At 38.8% G+C, this 20,209-nt stretch overlaps 3 protein-coding genes across 5 annotated transcripts; 1 reads left to right on the top strand and 2 right to left on the bottom strand.

Moving 5' to 3' along the window:
* Positions 3,179–6,157, top strand: LOC105156697 (F-box/kelch-repeat protein At1g67480-like). 2 transcript variants are annotated; one of them, XM_011072913.2, is made up of 4 exons: positions 3,179–3,469; positions 3,732–3,798; positions 3,903–4,777; positions 5,411–6,157. In XM_011072913.2, exons 3-4 carry the CDS (start codon positions 4,251–4,253, stop codon positions 6,036–6,038), a joined length of 1,155 nt encoding a protein of 384 aa, XP_011071215.1. In that variant the 5' UTR covers positions 3,179–3,469; positions 3,732–3,798; positions 3,903–4,250; the 3' UTR covers positions 6,039–6,157. The 2 variants fall into 2 exon arrangements, with proteins under 2 accessions (XP_011071215.1, XP_011071214.1); XM_011072912.2 differs by lacking the exon at positions 3,179–3,469 and having other exon boundaries at positions 3,486–3,798.
* LOC105156699 (pre-mRNA-splicing factor ATP-dependent RNA helicase DEAH7) lies at positions 5,893–15,016 on the bottom strand. 2 transcript variants are annotated; one of them, XR_847376.2, is made up of 20 exons: positions 14,726–15,016; positions 14,377–14,429; positions 14,148–14,283; positions 13,235–13,456; positions 12,928–12,992; positions 12,421–12,670; positions 12,035–12,205; positions 11,759–11,901; positions 11,585–11,682; positions 11,104–11,212; positions 10,242–10,419; positions 9,914–10,143; positions 9,637–9,813; positions 9,226–9,297; positions 8,907–9,083; positions 8,454–8,515; positions 8,214–8,366; positions 6,453–8,121; positions 6,145–6,363; positions 5,893–6,018 (listed from the first exon to the last, which is right to left on the bottom strand). XR_847376.2 is itself a non-coding variant. In XM_011072914.2 (18 exons), the coding sequence occupies exons 2-18, from the start codon at positions 14,380–14,382 to the stop codon at positions 6,525–6,527; spliced, it is 3,846 nt and encodes a 1,281-aa protein (XP_011071216.1). In that variant the 5' UTR covers positions 14,383–14,429; positions 14,726–15,016; the 3' UTR covers positions 6,309–6,524. The 2 variants fall into 2 exon arrangements, 1 of the variants encoding a protein (XP_011071216.1); XM_011072914.2 differs by lacking the exon at positions 5,893–6,018 and having other exon boundaries at positions 6,309–8,121.
* Positions 15,526–19,805, bottom strand: LOC105156696 (receptor protein kinase-like protein ZAR1). Its single transcript, XM_011072911.2, is given in 3 exon segments — positions 15,526–16,457; positions 17,738–17,946; positions 17,948–19,805. Coding segments are annotated over 3 exon segments (2,082 nt in total). The 5' UTR covers positions 19,180–19,805; the 3' UTR covers positions 15,526–15,816.

The following is a 20,209-nucleotide window of genomic DNA, read 5'->3' as shown; positions in this document are numbered from 1 at the left end:
AAAATAATTTCATACAAATAATATTAGATAGGTATCAAATACGAAGACAGTGCGAACACATATTGAATATAGCTTGCGATTGTCAAAAAATATAAAAGTGGATAGCGAGTGATGGGTATGAATTCGGATGAGAGAGTGTTTCCCGTGATAATCATAATCATGCGCAAGATTATTGACTCTTAAGAATGTGCCACACAAATTTCAAATTAACATTCCATAGTCAACACCTACGTACACGCTCCAATTTATTTTATTTTAACTTTTCCTTGATTAAGTAGTTACGTATATAAATCATTAAATGTATTGTAATATGTTTCTCTTTGAAAAAAATCCCTACAATCCAAGGATTTGTTGCCATGTTGCACACTACAATTGATGTCATGTTGCACAGTATGAAAGAGAAGGGAAATGGGAGACCAATTACGATTTCGCTACTTTTTATTATGTGGTTCACGTTGTCAGAATATCAGATTTTTATTTTAAATATCTATCTTAAAATTCTTCTTTTTCTTTTAAATTAATACATTCAAATCCATATTTTAAATCTTCAACTTAAGTACACGTACTATAGGGTCCACAAATAAAATTCATTTTACCAACCCCCATATTTTTTAAATAATTGAAATACGTTACCTTATTTCCAAATTAAAGTTAAAAATTATTGTTGAGATACAAAAGATTAAAAATCATAATAATTAATTTTAATTTTTTCCTTTTTACAAAAGTTGAAGACCACGTCCTCCATATTATGGATCATAAAAAGAGTATTATATGATCTTGATCTGCCTGCTCGTTTTGAGGTGCCCACAAGCCATGAGCTTAGGACAACCAACTATACGTGTAACGCTGTAAATAATATCTCATCCCTTCACCATATCTATTACTAATGTTTGACAATCAAACACATCTGATTGCTTTACTGAAAATTCTTGTTCGAATTCAATTTAATTGAATCAGATCAATCGCAAAATAAGTGTATTCGTAACTAGTCATTGTTCACGAAATATACACTAATTACACAACAAGTATATTATGATTGATTCATGTTCGATCAAATCAAATCCACGCTACATAATATTTTTTTCATTCATTCATCATTTTAGTTGGTTTTCGTCATCCTCCACTTGTTTGTTATTTTTACAATTTGAAGGACAAAAAGAAAATTTTCCTTGATAATATTGAGGACAAAGTATGGGGTAGATCATTTTGAAGTAAGGAGAATACCAAGTTCGGCTCAATCCTGCAAAATAAATGAAAACTTAAAAGAACAGGAAGAAGCATAGCTATAGAAATGCAATTTTCAGACATAATATCAAAATTGACTTTTTACAGACAGTGGTGGAAGAATTTGATCACAACGCAGTTTGCTTCTATTGAAATTTATTGGATAAAACTGACTTGAAAATAGTCACATTAATTGAGCATATATATATATATTAAATTCAATGAAACAATTATTATATAAAGTAATGCATAAAACAGTAAATATCTAGACTTGAGTTGTATACCAACCAACTCATTACCAATTACACCTCAATCTAAAATAATGTCATAAGTCAGTTCACCATCGTCTTTCGGATATTCCATGGGGTCTTCTCTAGGATCCTCATCCGATTCATTTGATATCATCTCATGAGCTAATTGGTCCATGTGCTCTTTGAGATCATCTGCTTGATCATGAAATTGTTGATTTTTCTGTTGAAAATTTTCAATTTCAACTTCATGTACTGTCTTTAATCCTTCCATCTCCCATCGGAGAATATAATTTCTTGCTATCTAACTCGTCGGTCCTCCATTCAGCTCATTGTTGGTAGTAGGCATGTTTTGGTATATCGTTCCTTAGTTTCTTCATCTCATCAAGCCTATCTCTCAATTGTTGTTGTAATTCAGTAATGAGACTAGTAAAATGCTCATCAGGATTTAATGATAATGGACAGTTGGGGTTGATTGGAGACGACATTTTAGCTGAACAATATCACACCTAACCGAATCACAATTGATTACTTGCCTTGAAGAAAATAAATGCCCCATATCAAGTGCTTCCAGTACATCGTAATTTCTCCCAAAATAAGACAGTTACTGTTCATTCAATACAACACTATACTGACAAACACCTCGAAAAATACTCAAAAACCTTTGTCGAAACTTAAGCTCAAAACTATAATTCAAAAGCTACTACTACATGAAAGAGAGAGACGAGAGAATCGAAGAGAAGAGGTGTGTTGTAGAATGAAGGAGTTGCAGCCCTCCTCTCCCTGCAGCATTAAATCTCAGCATTAACCGGACATCAATGTGCTCTTGTAACTACTAAAAAAACGGTCAAAAACAGTTGAAATCACCGACAGTTACAAACAACAGATTAAAAACTTTTAAAAAGCATTTTAAATACTGTTTTTGAAATATTTGCCTGAAAATTTCCATGTCTGTTTAACACAAATGTTTATGCTGCAAAAAGATATATTTTGAAACTGAGGCATTTGTTTTAGAGCTAGAACTGAAGCAAGGCCACTCACATGTGGGACGCCCCTATATTTACTCTAGTCTCCATAACACTTCAAACTCAAATTTAATTTGAATTTAATATAAAGAGTTTATTATAATAAAAAAATATGAGTATATAACATACACCCACAACCCCTTATAAACTTATCAAATCTTTCATTTTTTCCATCATTTTTCAACTTGGGACAAGCACCTTCTCTTCTTCTTCTCATTTTCTCAACTTAATTATGGATTTTTTCATGTGACAACAAATAGATGAATGCAAATTCTCTTTAAATCAACTATTTTTTATTTATTTAATGTATATAAGTATATTTTATAACTTCTTAGGTCTCGTTGATTATATTTGGTAAGAATGGGTGGAGCCTATATATATATATATATATATATATATATATATTCACATTGCAGGTGATAACCAAGAAGAATATGAGTGGTTGGGCCACATATCCAGCCCTTTTTCTTATTGTGCAATGTCCAATGTGGGCCTGCTGAGAAGGGAACTAATAAGTGTGTTGGAGGTGAGTTTCTTCTCAAACCACTAAAAATTTTTGCACTGAAAATCCAGAGACCAGTAACTCTGCTGTCCACTCATAAAATTTTTATTTCAAAAAATGGTCTTGCAATCAGGCACAAAACTCACAACATTATTCCTTGAAATTATATAGATATTTGTGTGTTTGAGAATAAATTGATAATAACACAAGTTGTAGGGTGTCAGTTCTATCCAGTTGCTTTGGAATTCTGATCTTCAGCCCATTCCTTCCCTTCTCTTGACGACGATATTAGTTAATATCATTCCCTCACTCCGTCCACCATTCACCATACCTTCTTCTGTTTTTACCCATTATTATTATTACAATCCTCTATCTTCGCACAATCTTTTTTCAATCCTTATCCACTTCTCTCTATTTATTCATACCTTTGAGTTTGGCGGTGCCTCTTCACTCACACTCCAAATCCCCAGGTTCACTTTCCTTTTTTCTTTCTTTTATTTTTCTGCGTGGGAGGGATTTGATTATTGTTCTATTTCCAGTATGTTGTTAATCAGGGACATTATTTTATGTTAAATCAACAGCACTTGAATGACTTCGTTTAGCCTTTCTGGATCATGAGTGAAGGAAATCACAAACTCATGCTATGGTGCCATATATATAGTTTTAAGCATCATAGACATGCTTTAATTTATTTGCTTTTCCTTTATCTACTACTTCTTTGACTTACTGCAGCCCATCATTGTCACCAAGAAATGGAAGCAAAGGGAGGCTAAGAGTTATTAGGTTATGGCCTTGTCAGGTAATTCCCTCCTCCATCATGCTGATTTTTGGATGATATTTTCCAAATATTCTGGTTTCCCCCTTCTTATGTTACATTTCATATGGCTTTTCTCAAACTTGTAGGTACTGGGGAAATGTGTGATGGAAAATTCATTTCTTTGGGAAAATTTGAATTTAGCATTGCCCTGGTTGGTGTGAAGAAGCCGCCAAAGTACAATAGGATAAGTGAAAGTGGTATGGAATTTGAATCTGATTGGATGAAACACCGGAAATCATCGGCCTTTACAGCTCAAGTATTATGTTCTGCAACATCTTTTATGGCTTGGTCTTGTAGAATACCCATAAGTGAAGGATTTCATGAATTTCTGTAATCGTGTGCAAGCACTTTTGTTGGATCAATAATTTTTCTCTGGGAGACAATTGGTGAATGATGATTGTGGTGCCAATCTCTCCTAGTTTCTGACTTTAAGGATGCCAGCTTTTTTTCCTGTGAAGGAGCGAGTTCAAGAATCAAATATGTGTTTCTCCAATTTAGTCCAGCAAGATGCCCCCACCACCAAAAATAAATCGATGTTAATTGCTAAGGTCAGTGATGATTTCCATAGTCCCATCTTGCCTGGATTGCCTGATGATGTCTCAAAACACTGCCTTGCTCTTGTTCCCCGATCGCATTTCCCTGCTATGGGTGCTGTGTGCAAAAGATGGAGGTCATTTATTAAAAGCAAAGACTTCATCATTGTCCGGAAACTAGCTGGGGTGCTTGAGGAGTGGCTTTATGTCCTGACTGTGGATGCTGAAGGAAACGGGAGCCACTGGGATGTGTTAGATTGTTTGGGACATAAGCACCATGAGCTCCCACCTATGCCTGGTCCTGCTAAAGCAGGATTTGGCGTGGTCGTTCTCCATGGGAAGCTTCTGGTTATTGCTGGTTACTTGGTGGTTGATGGCACCGGCTCTGTCTCAACAGATCTATACCAATATGATTCTTGCCTCAACAGGTGTATTCTGGAAATTCTCTTTTTCCCCCATTTGCCCCCATGCACATTATCGTTGTCTAAAATAGTGTCTTTGCTAACTTTAAGTCACCCTTACTATGAATGCCATAGTAACTCATGGACTGGTTAATAACCATAGAGGATTTTCCTAATGCAGAAAAAATTATGATCTTATATTGCTGGTAGACCTTATAGTCCAGAAAATTCTCAGTCTTCTAGTGGAGAAATTCATTGCTTTCTTACATTTAATTCTTTTTAGCGACAAGGTGGAGTCCTCGGTTTAAGTTTGGAAAATGGTCAAGTATTGAAGCTTTTTGTTTCTACACATCTTTGTTTATTTTGATGTAGTTGATTTGAAACTGATATCTGTCGCACATTTCGAACATTCTGTTGTAGTTTTCCCCCTTGAACAATGAGTTATTGCATATTTGTACATATTGAGAAACATTCAGCATTCAACCAAATCTGAATATGAATGAGGTAGGATGAGCCTTTAACCGTCGACCAGCCAAACTTCTTGTCAATCCATTTAGAATAACTACAGTAGGGCTACCCAATTACACAATTCTTTCTTCCAAGAAGAGTTGTACTCCTGTTTTCTTGTGCTATTCTCCTAACAAAATAACTTTCCTCCAGCTGGAGCAAATTGGCCAGCATGAATGTGGGGCGCTATAACTTTGCTTGTGCCGAGGTCAATGGCTTGATCTACGCCGCAGGAGGATGTGGGGCTGATGGAGAATCTCTCTCATGTGCCGAGGTGTATGACCCTGAAAGTGACAAGTGGACTGTGATAGAGAGCCTGAAGCGACCAAGGTGGGGCTGTTTCGCATGTGGCGTCGAGGGAAAGCTCTATGTTATGGGTGGGAGGTCAAGTTTCACAATCGGAAACTCAAGGTCTGTTGATGTGTATAGCCCTGAAAGGCACACATGGTGCCAGATGAAGAACGGTTGTGTTATGGTTACTGCTCATGCTTTGCTTGGGAAGAAGCTCTGTTGCATGGAGTGGAAAAATGAGCGTAAGTTGGCAATCTTCAATCCTGAAGACAACTCTTGGAAGATGGTCCCAGTTCCAGTGACGGGAAGCTCGAGCATCGGCTTTCGGTTTGGAATTCTTGATGGAAAGCTTTTGCTCTTCTCATTACAGGAGGATCCTGCCTACCACACGCTGTTATACGATCCAAATGCTGCCCCAGGTTCAGAATGGCAGACTTCTGAGATAAAGCCTTCGGGATTGTGCCTGTGCACTGTTACTATTAAGGCATGAGTTGTTTGTTAGATTCAAACACAATTGCTTTGTACCTAGGCATTCAACGATCTTATTCAATTTATGTTACAGAAACACTGAACAATCATAAAGAGTTTAATCTAACCTGGTTAACTTCATCAATTTTGTAACGGTGGGATGTCGCTAATGTTATTTGATTCCTCACTAGGTGCACAAGCATGAATCTTTAGTCTCGAAAATGTATACACGTTGCCACCCAAGCATATGTTCGCATATTTGGTTCAACTTGATTAAGGGTGAGGATTCAGCTCGCAACATAAAACATAGATCACTAATGTGTAATCAATTGTACAGAGGTGGTTCTCTGTCGAAATGAAACACAAGAAAATAATAGTAAAGACATGGAAGAGTATATGGCAGACTACAATGGAAACAAAAGCTTTGCTGCTTTACCTCGTGGTAAGAATTGCCTCGGCTTCTACACCATCTACTGTCCAACACTAGGAGGTATAGAAAAAGCAACACCTACAAGCCAAGTTTTTTTGGTCTTAAATAAGTGGAAGAGCCCAGCTTCAACCCAGGCATTGAAACTCGTTGCTGTTCCTTAGCCCTCTTCATCCTCTCCTTCTCTATGCTCTCCCTCTCCCTCTCCTCTTGGACCTTCCTCAAATTCTCCATCTCTTCCTCCATGGCAGTTTTTTCTTGTTTCTGTTTCTTCTTATGTTCTAACATTGATGTGTCCGACTCCTTCACCGAGAAAAACATGGGTCCCAGCTCAGCCAGCCACTGGGGTTCGACTGCTGTTGCACATTGCATGTACTCCTTCGTTGTCAAGATCAGTTCATGATAAACCACATAATCTGGAGTATAACCCAATCCATATATAGCACTGCTTGGATGCAAGTGGCATGGCATTCCGTTTCTGCAGTTGACATACTCGCCGACCCCCTTGAGTCGTGCAGCATTATGGAAATAAGCAGAACATATGGCTTTTCTCACAACATCCCAGTCGGGCCCACATGATGTGAGAGGTATCTTCAACGTCTTCAAAATATCCAGTAGCTGGGATCTCACCTCTCTAGCCTTGCGCAATCCCTTGACGTGCAGAAAATGGTCATTACACCAATCACCCCGATATTGATTGGCTTTCCATTGCTGGTATACATTTAGAAGGGTAAGATGGTCGGACTCTGGCACGAAGAATTTTTCCCGTGCGGCATCACTCTCCTCAACCCTATCCTTGGGTCTAAAGAAAACAGATGGCACCGAAAGCATCGACACAATTGTCAAAACTTCATTAATGCATCCTAGCTGCTCGCCCATTAAAAGCATCTTGGCAAGGGGAGGATCAAGAGGAAACTCTACCATTTTCCAGCCTAGATCTGTCAGATCCCCAACATTGTTCAAAGCACCCAACACCCACAACTGGTACATGGAGTTGAGGATGTTCTCTTGAGGAGGAGGATCCATAAAGTCAAAATCCAACAAATTGTCAATTTTCAGAGACTTGAGCAACAAAACCACATTGCCGAGGTTGGTCCGTTGAATTTCTGGCACAGGACTGGGAAGCATCTCATTTAGATACGCACTTTCGGTATAAAGACGATAGCAAGTCCCCGGCCCAGTTCTTCCAGCACGTCCAGCACGCTGGTCCGCAGCAGCACGGCTAACAGGAAACACTTGGAGAGCGTCCATACCCATACGAGGGTTATAGACTTTTATTTTACCATAACCTGTGTCAATGACATAGAAGATTCCATCTACAGTCAAAGATGTCTCAGCAATATTGGTAGCAACAATACACTTGCGAGCTCCATCTTCAGCTTTCTGAAATATCTTTGCTTGCAAGTCAGCTGGCAACTGGGAGTATATGGGAAGAATTAACAGCTTCGGGGCTTCCTTCTTTGTTGCAATAAGCTGCTCCATGCGTTCAGAAAGAGCATAACAGGTTGCCTCAATCTCATCTTGACCAGTCATGAAGATGAGAATATCGCCCGGAGCACTTGTGATGTGAATCATCATGGCCTGTTTCACGGCAGCTTCAACATAATCTTCACAAGGTGTTTTACTATACAAGATTTGAACTGGAAAAGTTCTTCCAGGAATGTGAAATATAGGTACACTGCAGGGGAAAAAATATAGTAAAAAATTATAAGTTAGAAAAGGTAGATTGAAGTGAGAGTTTCCTGGACTAGCCCATTGCAATATGAGTACCTCCCAAAGAAATTCGAAAATTTCTGAGCATTAAGCGTCGCAGACGTTACAATTAGCTTGAAATCACGTCGTCTGGCCACAACTTTCTTCAGGATTCCAAATAGCACATCAGTGCTTAGAGATCGTTCATGTGCTTCATCCATCACAACAACACTACATGATAAAGATAAAAATATGAGAAGTTACAAATATTATAACACAAATAATGTATTCAATTCTTGGTTTGGGAAAATATCATACCGATATTTCTCTAGATCAGAATCCTTCAGTGTCTCCCTCAGAAGCACACCATCAGTCATGTACTGCAAAGGAAACAAATCAGCAAAACTTAACAAGCAACTGATTAGAAAAATTAAACATGATTTCAAGCGACTATGACCAATAAGCATGAGTAACTATCTTGTTTCTAAGCAAGTCTACCTGCATACCAAGTCAATAGCTCGATCAACCAATATTCTTCAACTAAATGCAACATATGAGCAATGCAGTTCTCGCTAAGAACCAGTCATGTTAAAATACACACTGCTTGGACGCAAAATATCAGTACTTGTGGAACGTAAATGCACATTTATGACTTTTTTGATAATGATGGTCGTAAGTATGGGCCATAAAGCAAACACTAGGTACTTGCATGTTAAAATAACCAAAAGTCATGATACAGGAATAATGAGGTAAGAATAGAAAAGTCATTACCTTAATAACAGTGTTAGGCCCAGTCACATCCTCGAACCGTATTGCATATCCAACTTTATCACCAAGTTCAGTTTCCATCTCTTCACTGACTCTCTTGGCAACACTCATAGCAGCTACACGCCTTGGTTGAGTGCAACCAACAATCCCATTGGTCGTGTACTCATCTTCATGAAGATACTGCCAAAAATCATACTTCAGTGACCTGACAGAGGTTTTGGACACTACTGAACCAAAAGTTTCAAAGAATGAACACAGTAAAAATGGACATAAATGCACAAACACACAGATGCCAACAATCAGATAACAACTTTGAACAGACCTGTGTTAGTTGTGTTGTTTTTCCAGAACCAGTTTCACCAACCACTACCACCACCTGATTCTCACGGATGACCTGCATTTGCGAAAGATGAGATTGGGTAATAATCATTAATTTCCAACTTTTTTTCCACTTTTCACTCTCTATGCAGCAAGAATACAAAAGATAGATTCAATATAACATATGTACGACACCCAATGGGAAGAAGATGATTTTGTCAAATTTAATGACAATTAATGAATTCGTAACCAATCAAATCTTCAAGTAATAAAATTACGAATTACCATTTAATCTTTCTACTTCTATAAGTAAACACAACCACAGTACTCTCAAACACCATACAACAGCTCATGCACATTTTAATATTATCATAAGCATTTTTATGATGAAACAATTGGGTAAAGGGCTTCAAACCTGTAGTAACTCCTCGCGTACAGAAAAAATGGGCAAATACTGTCGCTGTTGGGCTAGCGTTTTTGATTTAGCAAAATCACTCACTGCCTCACCCTTCTTTAAATGCTGGGCAAATTTGGCATCCTCTTTGAAGTCAATTTCACCTTCTTCACCCACTACAGCAGTATCTGCATCAATCTAGTGATCAAGCAACAAAGGGTTAAGATCATCCATGCTTAAACAAATGGATGGTACAGTATCTTCAGAATAACTGGTTCAACTTCTGAATGCAGCAAACCTGTTCTGCAGTCTTCTCGACTCCAAGAATTTCACCTAGCTTTGAACCCGCAAGCTCCCAAAACCGTTGCCGTGACTTGTTCATGCTTTGTTTTTCACGGATTTCCCTAACCAGATTGGAGCCTTTTCGTGATATTATGGCCATATCAGAGGTCGGGTCTTTTAGTGGCATAATAGGCTCAGCTTGCTTCGTGAAAACAATCCTCCCATCAAGAAAAGGGGGTTTTGTGTCTGTAATGAGATATTGAGAAACTCATGAGAAATGATTGCAACTCTACTTCTATAGTTACAGTCATCATACAATATTTAAGGCCAACATTCGGATTTACCATGCACAAGAAGAATAACCTTCCGTTCTTCCTCGTCATCAAACTCAGTTTGCACCTCAGTTCCTCTGACAGCTCCTGATCTCAGAAGTTGTCGGTCCTCCCACTGGGCATTATCAGCAGTTAGCTGCGACAACTTTTTGCTCTGTGCAAGAGTCATCTTACTCCCATCTTTGCGGACCTGCAATTAAAGATAGAAATAGTTTCAGACATAATAATTTCCTTGGGAAAAGGATTTAAAGGCATTTAAAAATAAAAGACGCTGTATATAACCCAGACAATGGTCGACTTGAACCATATTCAAAAGAGTTCAGTGTATAGCCACCAGAATGCAGAGTAGACATGTATACAAACATCTTAAGTAAAAAGGCATTGCCGTTATGCACCAGCAAAGCTCCTTCAATTTTCAGAGTCAAAAGTCTTGTGTGAAATGAATCCACTATTCAGGAGCAGCCATTTCTAAGTGCATAAACAAAGAAATAAAAGCTTGCAATATAGGATCCCAATAGAGATTAGAAATAAAAGTTGAACAACCACACAAATAACATACAAGACCAGGAAATACCAAGTACCCTCCTGCTCTAAGAAAATAACCAAGTACCCTCCAGGTCCAGCACATTGTCAATTTGCTGGATGTGAGCAACAAGAAGTGACATATACAGAAAGAAATACAAGATTCAGCTATAGACAATACACCAAATTGCACATCAAAAGCAACACATACAATGTTTCTTTCAGGTATGGGCTGCCAAAACTCTACTTCTTGGGAAAAACTGGCAAATGTAAGCAGAAGTACAAGCAAGATGGAAATCTTCCTCCAGCTAATTGACTAAACCACCTCAAGATAAAGCCATGAGAAATATACCAGTCTTTTGGCCAACTCCGTTTCTTTCTTCTGAAAAGATGCCTCGTCACCAAGAAAAAATGAGGAGCCATCTGCATCATACATAGTGCTGCCTTCTTCTCGATCATACCTACATATGACAGAATACAGAGTGTTACCCAAAAATACCTATATGCCAAAGTAATGTACACAAACATAATTAGGTCAACAAAAGTTAGTATTGCAATATGAACTTGACCTAAGAGTTCTGCTAGTATCTGATTCTTCACCGCAGTAAAATATAGATGAAAGATGTATAGACTACCTTCTTTTCAATCTCGTTTTCTTCAAAGCAAAAATAACGCTAATAGACACAATTTTATCTCTTCACGTGATTCTTTCATTTTACATTCAGTAAAACCTACATCAATCTTCTAGGAAAATGCTGGACATGGTCACTACACTTGATAGAACCAAAAATTTCTGGCCATAGATTCACAAAACAATATCCAAATGTAATTACCAGGCACGATCAGAATTGTACTCCATCTCTAAACGCATGCTTTCTGATATCTCATGATTCTGGTCTTCACATATGTTTTCCGCACCATTTTCTCCATCCTAGAACCAGAGAACACAGGTGTTTACTACATAAGACAGCAAACATAAAGTGGAAGAAAAACAGAGAGAATAATACCTCAGCCAAATGCACCTTGTCCGAAGAGAAGTTCATCTGATCAGACTTCCCACCATATCGAGAACTTGCAGACCTAACAGACGACCCAGATGCCCGAATTGGAGTGGGGGAAGGAGCAATGCTATCCCAAGGAGATGCAGCAGCTTCCATGCATGTTCATTTCTTTTATTAGTTATGAGTGTTTTATGAGCAGAAACTTATAAGAAACCAGACAACATATGTTTCAAATTCAGAAGTGTGCAGCCTAATTAACTATAGCAGAATTATATGACTTACCAGATGAACTAGGGGTACGCCCTCCCAACCATGGGGAAACAAGTCGTGCATCAGGTGAGGCCCCAACAAGCATGGGGGATGGATGTTGATGGTGTCTGCTGCTAGAACTGCGACCATCACGGCGTGGGGTATCTTCCCATTCCCATCGTCCATCATCCCATTCGGATCTTCCTGCAATGACTTGCATCAATATAGAGAACGAAAACATTGAACTTGCTTATCACAAAACCTTCCTCCTTCATATGCAAGACTGTAAACTGCGAACCGGCAAATCACAGACGTGCAGTTGCATTCTATTTAATAATTTTTCCACACATCTCAAGGTTCAGTCAAGAGATAGAACATTTAAGGTGTGCAATATAGTAACAATCAAGGAGCAGACTTACCAGGCGTCCTCATATACCTATCATATCTACTTTTCTTCCTTCCATATTCTCCACTATGCTCTTTTTCTTGACCATGAGATGACTCCCTAGGCGTCCTTCCTTCACTTTCAGAGCCATGTCTACTTCTTGTTGCTTTATTAGAGCTTCTGTTATAATCCCCATATCTGCTTCTGCTTCTGCTTCTATCATGGTCCGTATAGTCAGAACTGGGACTCCTATTCCTAGACCTTCCAGATGATGCTGTCGGAACCTAAAATTATGTTAACAAATGTTAAGTTACTGATATTGCAACATACTAACACCCATCCTCAGATGTGTTTATACTTCGAGGAATATAGAAGAAACCCGTCCACTTTTCAGTTTGAAATTAAATGTCAAAATAGCTGGTACCAACTCTTCAGAAGGACATTGCTTGCTTCCATGGTCACAAAAAGTACGATTAATTGTTTCACATCTAAAAAGTATGACAATACGATGTCAAAAAGAACCATAAGGAAATACTTGTACCTGCATATGTTTATTTGCACGACGCCCATGGAGTGCTTCACTAGTTTGTACTTCTTCCGTCACACCTGAGTGCAACAGACGTATTATTAAAGAATGAACAAACCCAGAATTGTGTACCAATAGTAACCCAATACCAATTTGTCGCCTGTTAGGTCATTGGAACTCTTTGGTTTTGAACTTTCATTTTTATGTGTTGGTTATATGCATCAATACAAGCATATGTTGTTCATGATGCAGAATGACACCCAAACTTGATTTGAATTAATTAATTGTTAACAACCTGCTAGACGACTGCATAATATAGTACCTGAATCAGATGCCTCACTTGAAGCCAGTTCACGGTATCTCCTATTAGTATAATTGCGTACACCATCCAACGATGTGTCATTCTCCACTTCATCAATTCCTGAAGTAGACTTTTCTTCATCTTCATCAAGAGAAGCTGCAACAGAGGCAACTCTTTCTTTCGGAACCTTAAACGGACCCTCACCCTTTGATTCACGTTTTGCATTGGCGAGGACATCCAGCCCTTCAAAATAATCAATTATAAAATTAAGAATTATGGTACTCCCTCCTCCTTATCTGAATGCCACACATAGCCACAAATTTCTAAGGCCAGTGGCCCAGTAGAGAGCTCTAAGGTTCAAGGTGTCTTTGCTCTAAAAGCTAGTGATGTGAGTCAGTGGTGTGACATTATAACTTAATGTGAGAGGATATTGTTTAATTTGGGACAGATAAAAGATAACCTTTCTCATTTATATTCAGGAAGGTATCAACTGATAAGATAGGAAAACACAAAATTACAAGGGGGCAAACCCAGGTAAAGCCGAAAAACATCTGAATGGCATAAGAGACAAAGAAAAGGATGTTCCTATATTAATGCAAAGAACTTATACTGACGACTAAAGATGTCACATAGAAATAGAAAACTCCTGTGGCTCAAATAACAGCATCATCAAACTTCTAATGGCAATCACATAAAGGAGTTCTGGACAATTGATCTTAAACTAAAATTATATTAATGGGAAGAAAGGAAACCATGACTAACCTAATTTAGCGAGCCTGTCTCAATTTATTGATGTTGATAACCATTGGTATATCGTGAAACTCAGGTTACATGCTTTCAAACTTAAACAATTTGCAATAGTATACAAGAATGTCTTAATCATGAACAGAAATCAAAGTTAATGCTTTAAGCCCACGAATATGTGAAATCATACCTAAAACTGATCTCCGTTCAGGAGGTCTGAACACAACTCTGTCCTTCCCAGGTACAAACAGACCCCCAGTGGACTCCTCTGGTACTAAAGTATCTGTTGTCCTATCAACATCAAATAGCCCACTACCTCCATTGCTCTGAACATCAAAAGAAAAACAATAATAAAGTTTCCCAAGTATAACTAAGGAAGGTATTTCTCAATTAAAAGAAAACTAGGATAGGACACTAACCTCCATGTCTGTTTGACTAGATGTTTTCTCTAACAAACTTTCAGTAATTAAAACTGCAATTCAGATAACCATTCATCAAAATCCATCCCAAGCACAGATGGAATGCAGCCACCAGAAACAATAAGACACGGACAAATATATGGAAAACTCTATCACAAAACAAATCTCATGCTTAACCCTTTTTTCAGAGCAATTATAATTTTGCTATAAAACTCAACCCCCCCCCCCCCCCCACCCCCCCCCCCCCCCCCCCCCAATTACAAAAGCCCTAATTAAAAAAGCTGATTTTGGCAACACAAGATCAAGACCAGCTTCTTTTAACATAATAAATAAAGACGTGATTACTTACATCACTAAGCAACTTTCCAACTTTCTACGCTCGGTAAGATTGTTTAACGGCGGCGAGGAAGAAATAGAGGCGCGCTGCAGGAGTGGCCCTGGCAAGGAGAAAGATAGAGTCGGGGGCGATTCTTAACGGCAAAGTGAACACACCAGCGGCAGCTCACCACGAGAATTAGACGAATGGCGGTAGTTGAAGGAGGTGTACTATCTGACGGAAGGAGAGAGAGAGAGGGAGAAGTCAGTAAAACAATCACCTTCGTTTACCTGCAGCTGAGAGGAGCGGGGGGAAAGGGAACATTTTCAGACGATTTCCTATATATATAGTATAGTTTTGTACGTTTTGGGTACTGGTTATCCGAAAGGTCAAGAATGCCCTTCTGGTCCGTTGCTTCAAAAAAGAAAAAGAAAATTGTAATACCCTTTTTTATTTAAAAAAAGAATAGTAGATAGATTCATATTAATCTGCATACAATTATCAATTAATCGAAAACTTCTAAAGTAAATATCAACTACAAAATAACGCAATTTTACACAACATTACTTCATTTAGTTTTGAATTGTGGATCAGTTAGCCGAATGAATGTGATCTTTCAACCAATCACAAATTCAAAATGTATGATATTAAAATCCCAATATTTTCATATAATTAATATATTTTCAGCAAAATTATAGTTATCGTTTTGCTTTACAATAGAAAATCTTAGCAAGTCTTTTTCTTTTTAATTCAACACCACAATTTTAAATGTTCAATAGGATAAATTAATTTCAGATCCACAGATCTGTCTATTTATACAAGTCAAGAGGGTGTCATGTCATGTCATGTCATCTCAATGAAAGGAGAAAAACTTACATGTCTTTATTATTACAAATGCAAACTGAAAAATAAGATAAGTTACACATATTTTGGCTTGTTTTTCTACTCATTTGAACTGGAATGGGAATAAAGCTGTAGCTATAGGTGACTCTAGTAAAAAGAATGTTGAAACCTCTGCAAATTTTCTGCTCCTCCTTCTCACAACAAATGGATAAAACTTGGGCACTTGATAAGGATCTTGCTTTGTCCACTGCAAAATGACACCAACAACAACTGCGAGTTGCTCATGTTCCGACCTTTTCAAGATTCTCCGAGACAGTTTTCATCCTCGGTCGGATTTCAGGGTCTCCCTCTGTGCATGTAAGAGCTATGTGAAATACAGCTAGTACTTCCTTCTTGGCATGTACTTCCTGGAGCAAAACAGGGTCGACCATATCCGACAATGGGCTCTCTTCATCGAACCCTTTCCTCACCCATCTTACGAGGTCTAGAATCTCTGTAGAGGTCGAGCTGGTTGGAGACGAGAGCTCTGGAGACTTTCCCGTTAACAACTCGAGTAAGACGACTCCGAATGAGTAGACATCCCATTTTTGGGTAGGTCGGCCGCTGGGGACCCGAGCTTCTGGTGCTCGATAGTTGTTTATTTTTTCTGATTGAGGTGGTTTGAGATATGGAAGGGCGCCGCCAATGAAGCCTCCGGATGAGGAAGGGTTGTTGCCTGTGATGGTGATTAGCCGGTTGAGGCCAAAATCAGATATGTATGGTTGGAATTCGTGGTCAAGCAGAATGTTTGATGGTTTTATATCTCCATGGACAAATTTCCTCGGGCTACATTCGTGCAGGTACGCCAAGCCCCTTGCTGTTCCCTTGATGATTTTCAGTCTGGTTGACCATGATAAGCTGGATGACGGCTGATTTGTCTTTCCTGTAGAAGCAAAAGAGAACTTCGTCGACTGTAACATTTGATGGACAATAAAGACTAAATCGTAAGGTATGATAAGTCAAAAGAAATGACATTTTTATTGTCAGAATGGAGACAAATTTCACGAGGTTCAAATACTTGGAGCAGCCATGTACCAGAGTGTTACCTAAGCACTTCAAAGGTTCAATAAGGTGAAACAAAAATTCATGCTGCAGAAGATAAGGCTTCCTATGGAACATCAAATAGCAACTGCATGCCACAAAAGTTTCTAAAATATATCAAGAACAATGTGAATCGAGAACCCAGATACCATCTTAGAATCGATTTTAAGATTAAGTGACAGTTAGCCATCCACTTATCTAGAGATGAGCATCAGTATGTGAATTCTGATATGTGTGCATTTTTCTTTTTCCCTTTTTTTTTTTCGTGGGTTGGGGGGAGGTGTCAGGTTTTGGAGCTGTGAGACAAGTGGGGACCTGTTTGTTGGTGAACTAAGGCAAAGCACCAACCAGTTATGACATTTGAACCAACTAGATGTCTAAAATCATTTTTATCTAATTGAAAGCACTAATCTTAAAGTGGAATGTTGTTTCTTAGCAGCTTGAGCTGTCTGCAGTATACTAAAATTATCTAGGAGATCTAGCAAAGAGCATGGCAAACCCACGACCGACCAGAAACTCTCTTTCTCGGACACACGCACACAGACCAGAGAGCAAGTCTCATGCACACTCTTAAACATTTTGCTTAAAATCACATTTTGGCACAAAATAAAGGGAAGCCATGGTCTACCAGAATCATCAGTACTCAAGTGGTTTATGAGGTACAAAATCATTAGAAAAGTAGTGTTATATGGTTGTCCATCTCAATTTTGAAATGCTGTTAATGATTATGTACCAACAAAACCATTCGTGAGCAAGTAACCACCCACTTCCTGTTTTTTATTTATTTTTGTTTCTTTTCTTTATCTTGAAAAGGAAAAGAAATTACTACATTGAGAAACAAATAAAAGCAGATCAGATAGCTCTTCTTTTCTTTATTTCCTTTAAATTTCAAGAATCCATATTGCACCCTATCTATTCCACCAGGTCCCAGCTAATATGACTCAAGATATGCATAATTTACAATGGTGGAACTACTTTTATATGGTGGCATTTGAGAAAGATAGAGATGTTTCTAAACTAACAATGGAACTTCCAGACATGAATTAAAAGATCTCATGCTCAATGTTTATAGTGATGCAAGAAGTAAAAGGACATGAATATGAAGAGGAACAGTGAACTTACCACGAAGGGCAGAAGCTAAGCTGCCATTAGAAATGAAATCACTGATCAGAAGCTTCTCGTCGGGTGCCCAATAGTATGCCCTCAACTTCACTATATTTGGATGCTTCACCCTCCCAATTGCCTGAACTTCTGCAATAAACTCCTTATACCTTTGTTCCCCTCCTTCTCCCAACCTCCTCACAGCCACTGGCACTCCATTCCCCAGCACAAAAATTAAACCCCTTATCAACCGCCACTAGATCCCCCTCCCCACCACTCATCCCGCCGCTAGCTCCACCACCACCCTTTTCCGAGTCCACTTCTGAGTCGTTGCTTGGAAAACCATTAATACAAGGAAAAGCACACAGGCCCGCCTTTTCATTCCCCCCAAGCTTCCCTTTCCCAGTACAACTACATCCATGAGAATCCTTTCTCTTCCAATAAATATAAACTATGATTAATCCTATAAATGCCACACCTATAGCATCTGCCACGGATATCAAAATAATCAGTCCTGGCTTCAGCCCCTTCCGCTCACTAACCCCCTCGTTATCCAGAGAACCACCCTGAACCCCTGGTGCAGCATCTGAGTTATTCTTACATGACCTTTGTAATGGAAAACCACACAAATCAGGATTATTCAGAAATGCTGTTGGACCCTGATTGGCAAACGACCCTGTCTGCGGAACCTCACCACTCAAATTGTTATTCCTAAGATCAAAACTCACAGTCAGGGGTAAATCACCTAGAGATTTTGGTATTTTGCCCGTAAAATGATTATTTGACAAATTCAGAGTCCCTGACAATGACTTCAACTCTCCCATATCATCCGGGATGGATCCATTGAACTCATTTGCAGATAAATCAAGCTGCTCCAAATTAGCAAGCTCAGGGAAAATCCCTTCTGAAATCTCACCTGAAAACTTATTTCCAGCAAGAATTAGCCGCTGTAGCTGCCTGCAGTTACGCAGAAACTTGGGGAATGGCCCGGAGAGAGAATTATTTGAAAGGTCAAGATTTTGCAAGCGCGGGAGGCTGCATAGGGAGGGAGGCAAGGAACCAGAGAGATTATTACCATAAAGGAAGATGCTATGCAGTGAAGAAGCATTGAACAACTGATCAGGTATTGAACCATAAAAATTATTTCCATGTAAATTCAGTCGCCGGAGATAAATCAAGCTGCCAAGCTCGGACGGAATATACCCCCGGAGATTCTTTCCCCCAGCGGATATTCCGACAACTCGTGGATCATCCGACCCGGAAATGTTGGCACATGAAATTCCGGTCCATTGGCATGGCGTCGCGTCGTCCTCGTTCCAGTCTGAGAAAGCGGCGGCCTCCTCCACGGCGGATTTTAACGAGAGTAACGAGAGGCCGTCGGGATTCAGAGAAACGCCAGAGTGTATGTGTAGACAAAAATTCAGCAAAAGAAAAGCGGACAAATGCAGCTTGTGTACCAACATTTTACAACCAAACCAGGTGCTCACTGATTAGTGTACACAAATCATACCAAAGATTTTACCAAAAAAGAAGAGGAAAAAGGGTTCACGAAGCTGCTTTACAAAGAACGGCCCCTTTTCTTCCTGTTTAATTGGAAAGATTACACAGAAACACAAAACAAAAAGAGTTGAAGAAACTCTTTCCAAAACGAAAAAAGATGAACAAAAGCAACTCTGTCTCCTCCTGTCTGAACACAAGTAAAAAATTGAACAGCCCTTTTCTCTTTCTTTCGAAAATGAGCAATTGGAGTCGAAATCTTCTCAGAAAACGAGCAAAAGAACAACTTTTGGGAGAGGACAAAAAGCAAAAAAGAAGCAAAAGCAGCAGCTCCCCTTTCTTCTGGTATGGAACTTGAGATGGAAATGGGGGGAGGAGGGGGTGAGGAGTTGAAGAATTTATGAGAAAAAGACCTGAGTAGGAGGAGAAGGGTGTGTGTGTGTGTGTGTCCTCATAGCTCATACTGCCTGCCTGGGGCCCAGCCCAAAGGCGCGCCAAAAGAGAGTAGAGTTCTTTTTCACTCCGCAACAGAAGCGGAGTAGTAGAAGAAAAGCAAGATGGCCTTTTTAGTGCAAAGTGTTTCGTACCAAGCTGCTTGCTTTTTACATTGAATTGATATCAGTTAATGATGTTAGAATAGAACCCCTTCTCTTTGAGTTTGAGGTGTTTATTTTTGTCAATTTCTTTACAAATATATTTGGACATTCATATGCCATATTTAACTTTCATTTATCTTATATAATACGAAAAAAGTTTAGTTTGTACCGATCTAAATAAATCAAAATCAGTTATGTCATTAGCGTATAGTCCAAAAAAAAAAATATTCAGTCACATACCAATATAAGTGTTCATAAGATATAAGTCAAATCGCCTTAAATTTTAAGACATATGCATTTTTATATAATATATTTCAATGTGCAAATGGAAAATTCAATAATTGAGATAAAAATGAGAATTCGGGCAGTGGTCCAGAGAGGAGTAAAAGCTGGTAATAAC

Source organism: Sesamum indicum, linkage group LG2 (genome assembly GCF_000512975.1).
Source record: "Sesamum indicum cultivar Zhongzhi No. 13 linkage group LG2, S_indicum_v1.0, whole genome shotgun sequence".
NCBI lineage: Eukaryota > Viridiplantae > Streptophyta > Magnoliopsida > Lamiales > Pedaliaceae > Sesamum > Sesamum indicum.
The sequence above is the reverse complement of the archived record's forward strand: the minus strand, read 5'-3'. Positions and strand labels throughout refer to the sequence as shown.

What these genes read in the sequence shown, in the direction of transcription:
- LOC105156699 (XM_011072914.2), bottom strand. An exon ending in CGGAGTTGGCCAAAAGACTG is followed by an intron (nt 10,420 to 11,103) that starts GTATATTTCTCA and finishes CTTTAATTGCAG; the next exon opens with GTCCGCAAAGATGGGAGTAA. An exon ending in TACGCGAGGAGTTACTACAG is followed by an intron (nt 9,298 to 9,636) that starts GTTTGAAGCCCT and finishes TCGCAAATGCAG; the next exon opens with GTCATCCGTGAGAATCAGGT.
- LOC105156697 (XM_011072913.2), top strand. Translation starts at nt 4,251, where the DNA reads ATGCCAGCTTTTTTTCCTGTGAAGGAGCGAGTTCAAGAATCAAATATG. An exon ending in TATGATTCTTGCCTCAACAG is followed by an intron (nt 4,778 to 5,410) that starts GTGTATTCTGGA and finishes ACTTTCCTCCAG; the next exon opens with CTGGAGCAAATTGGCCAGCA.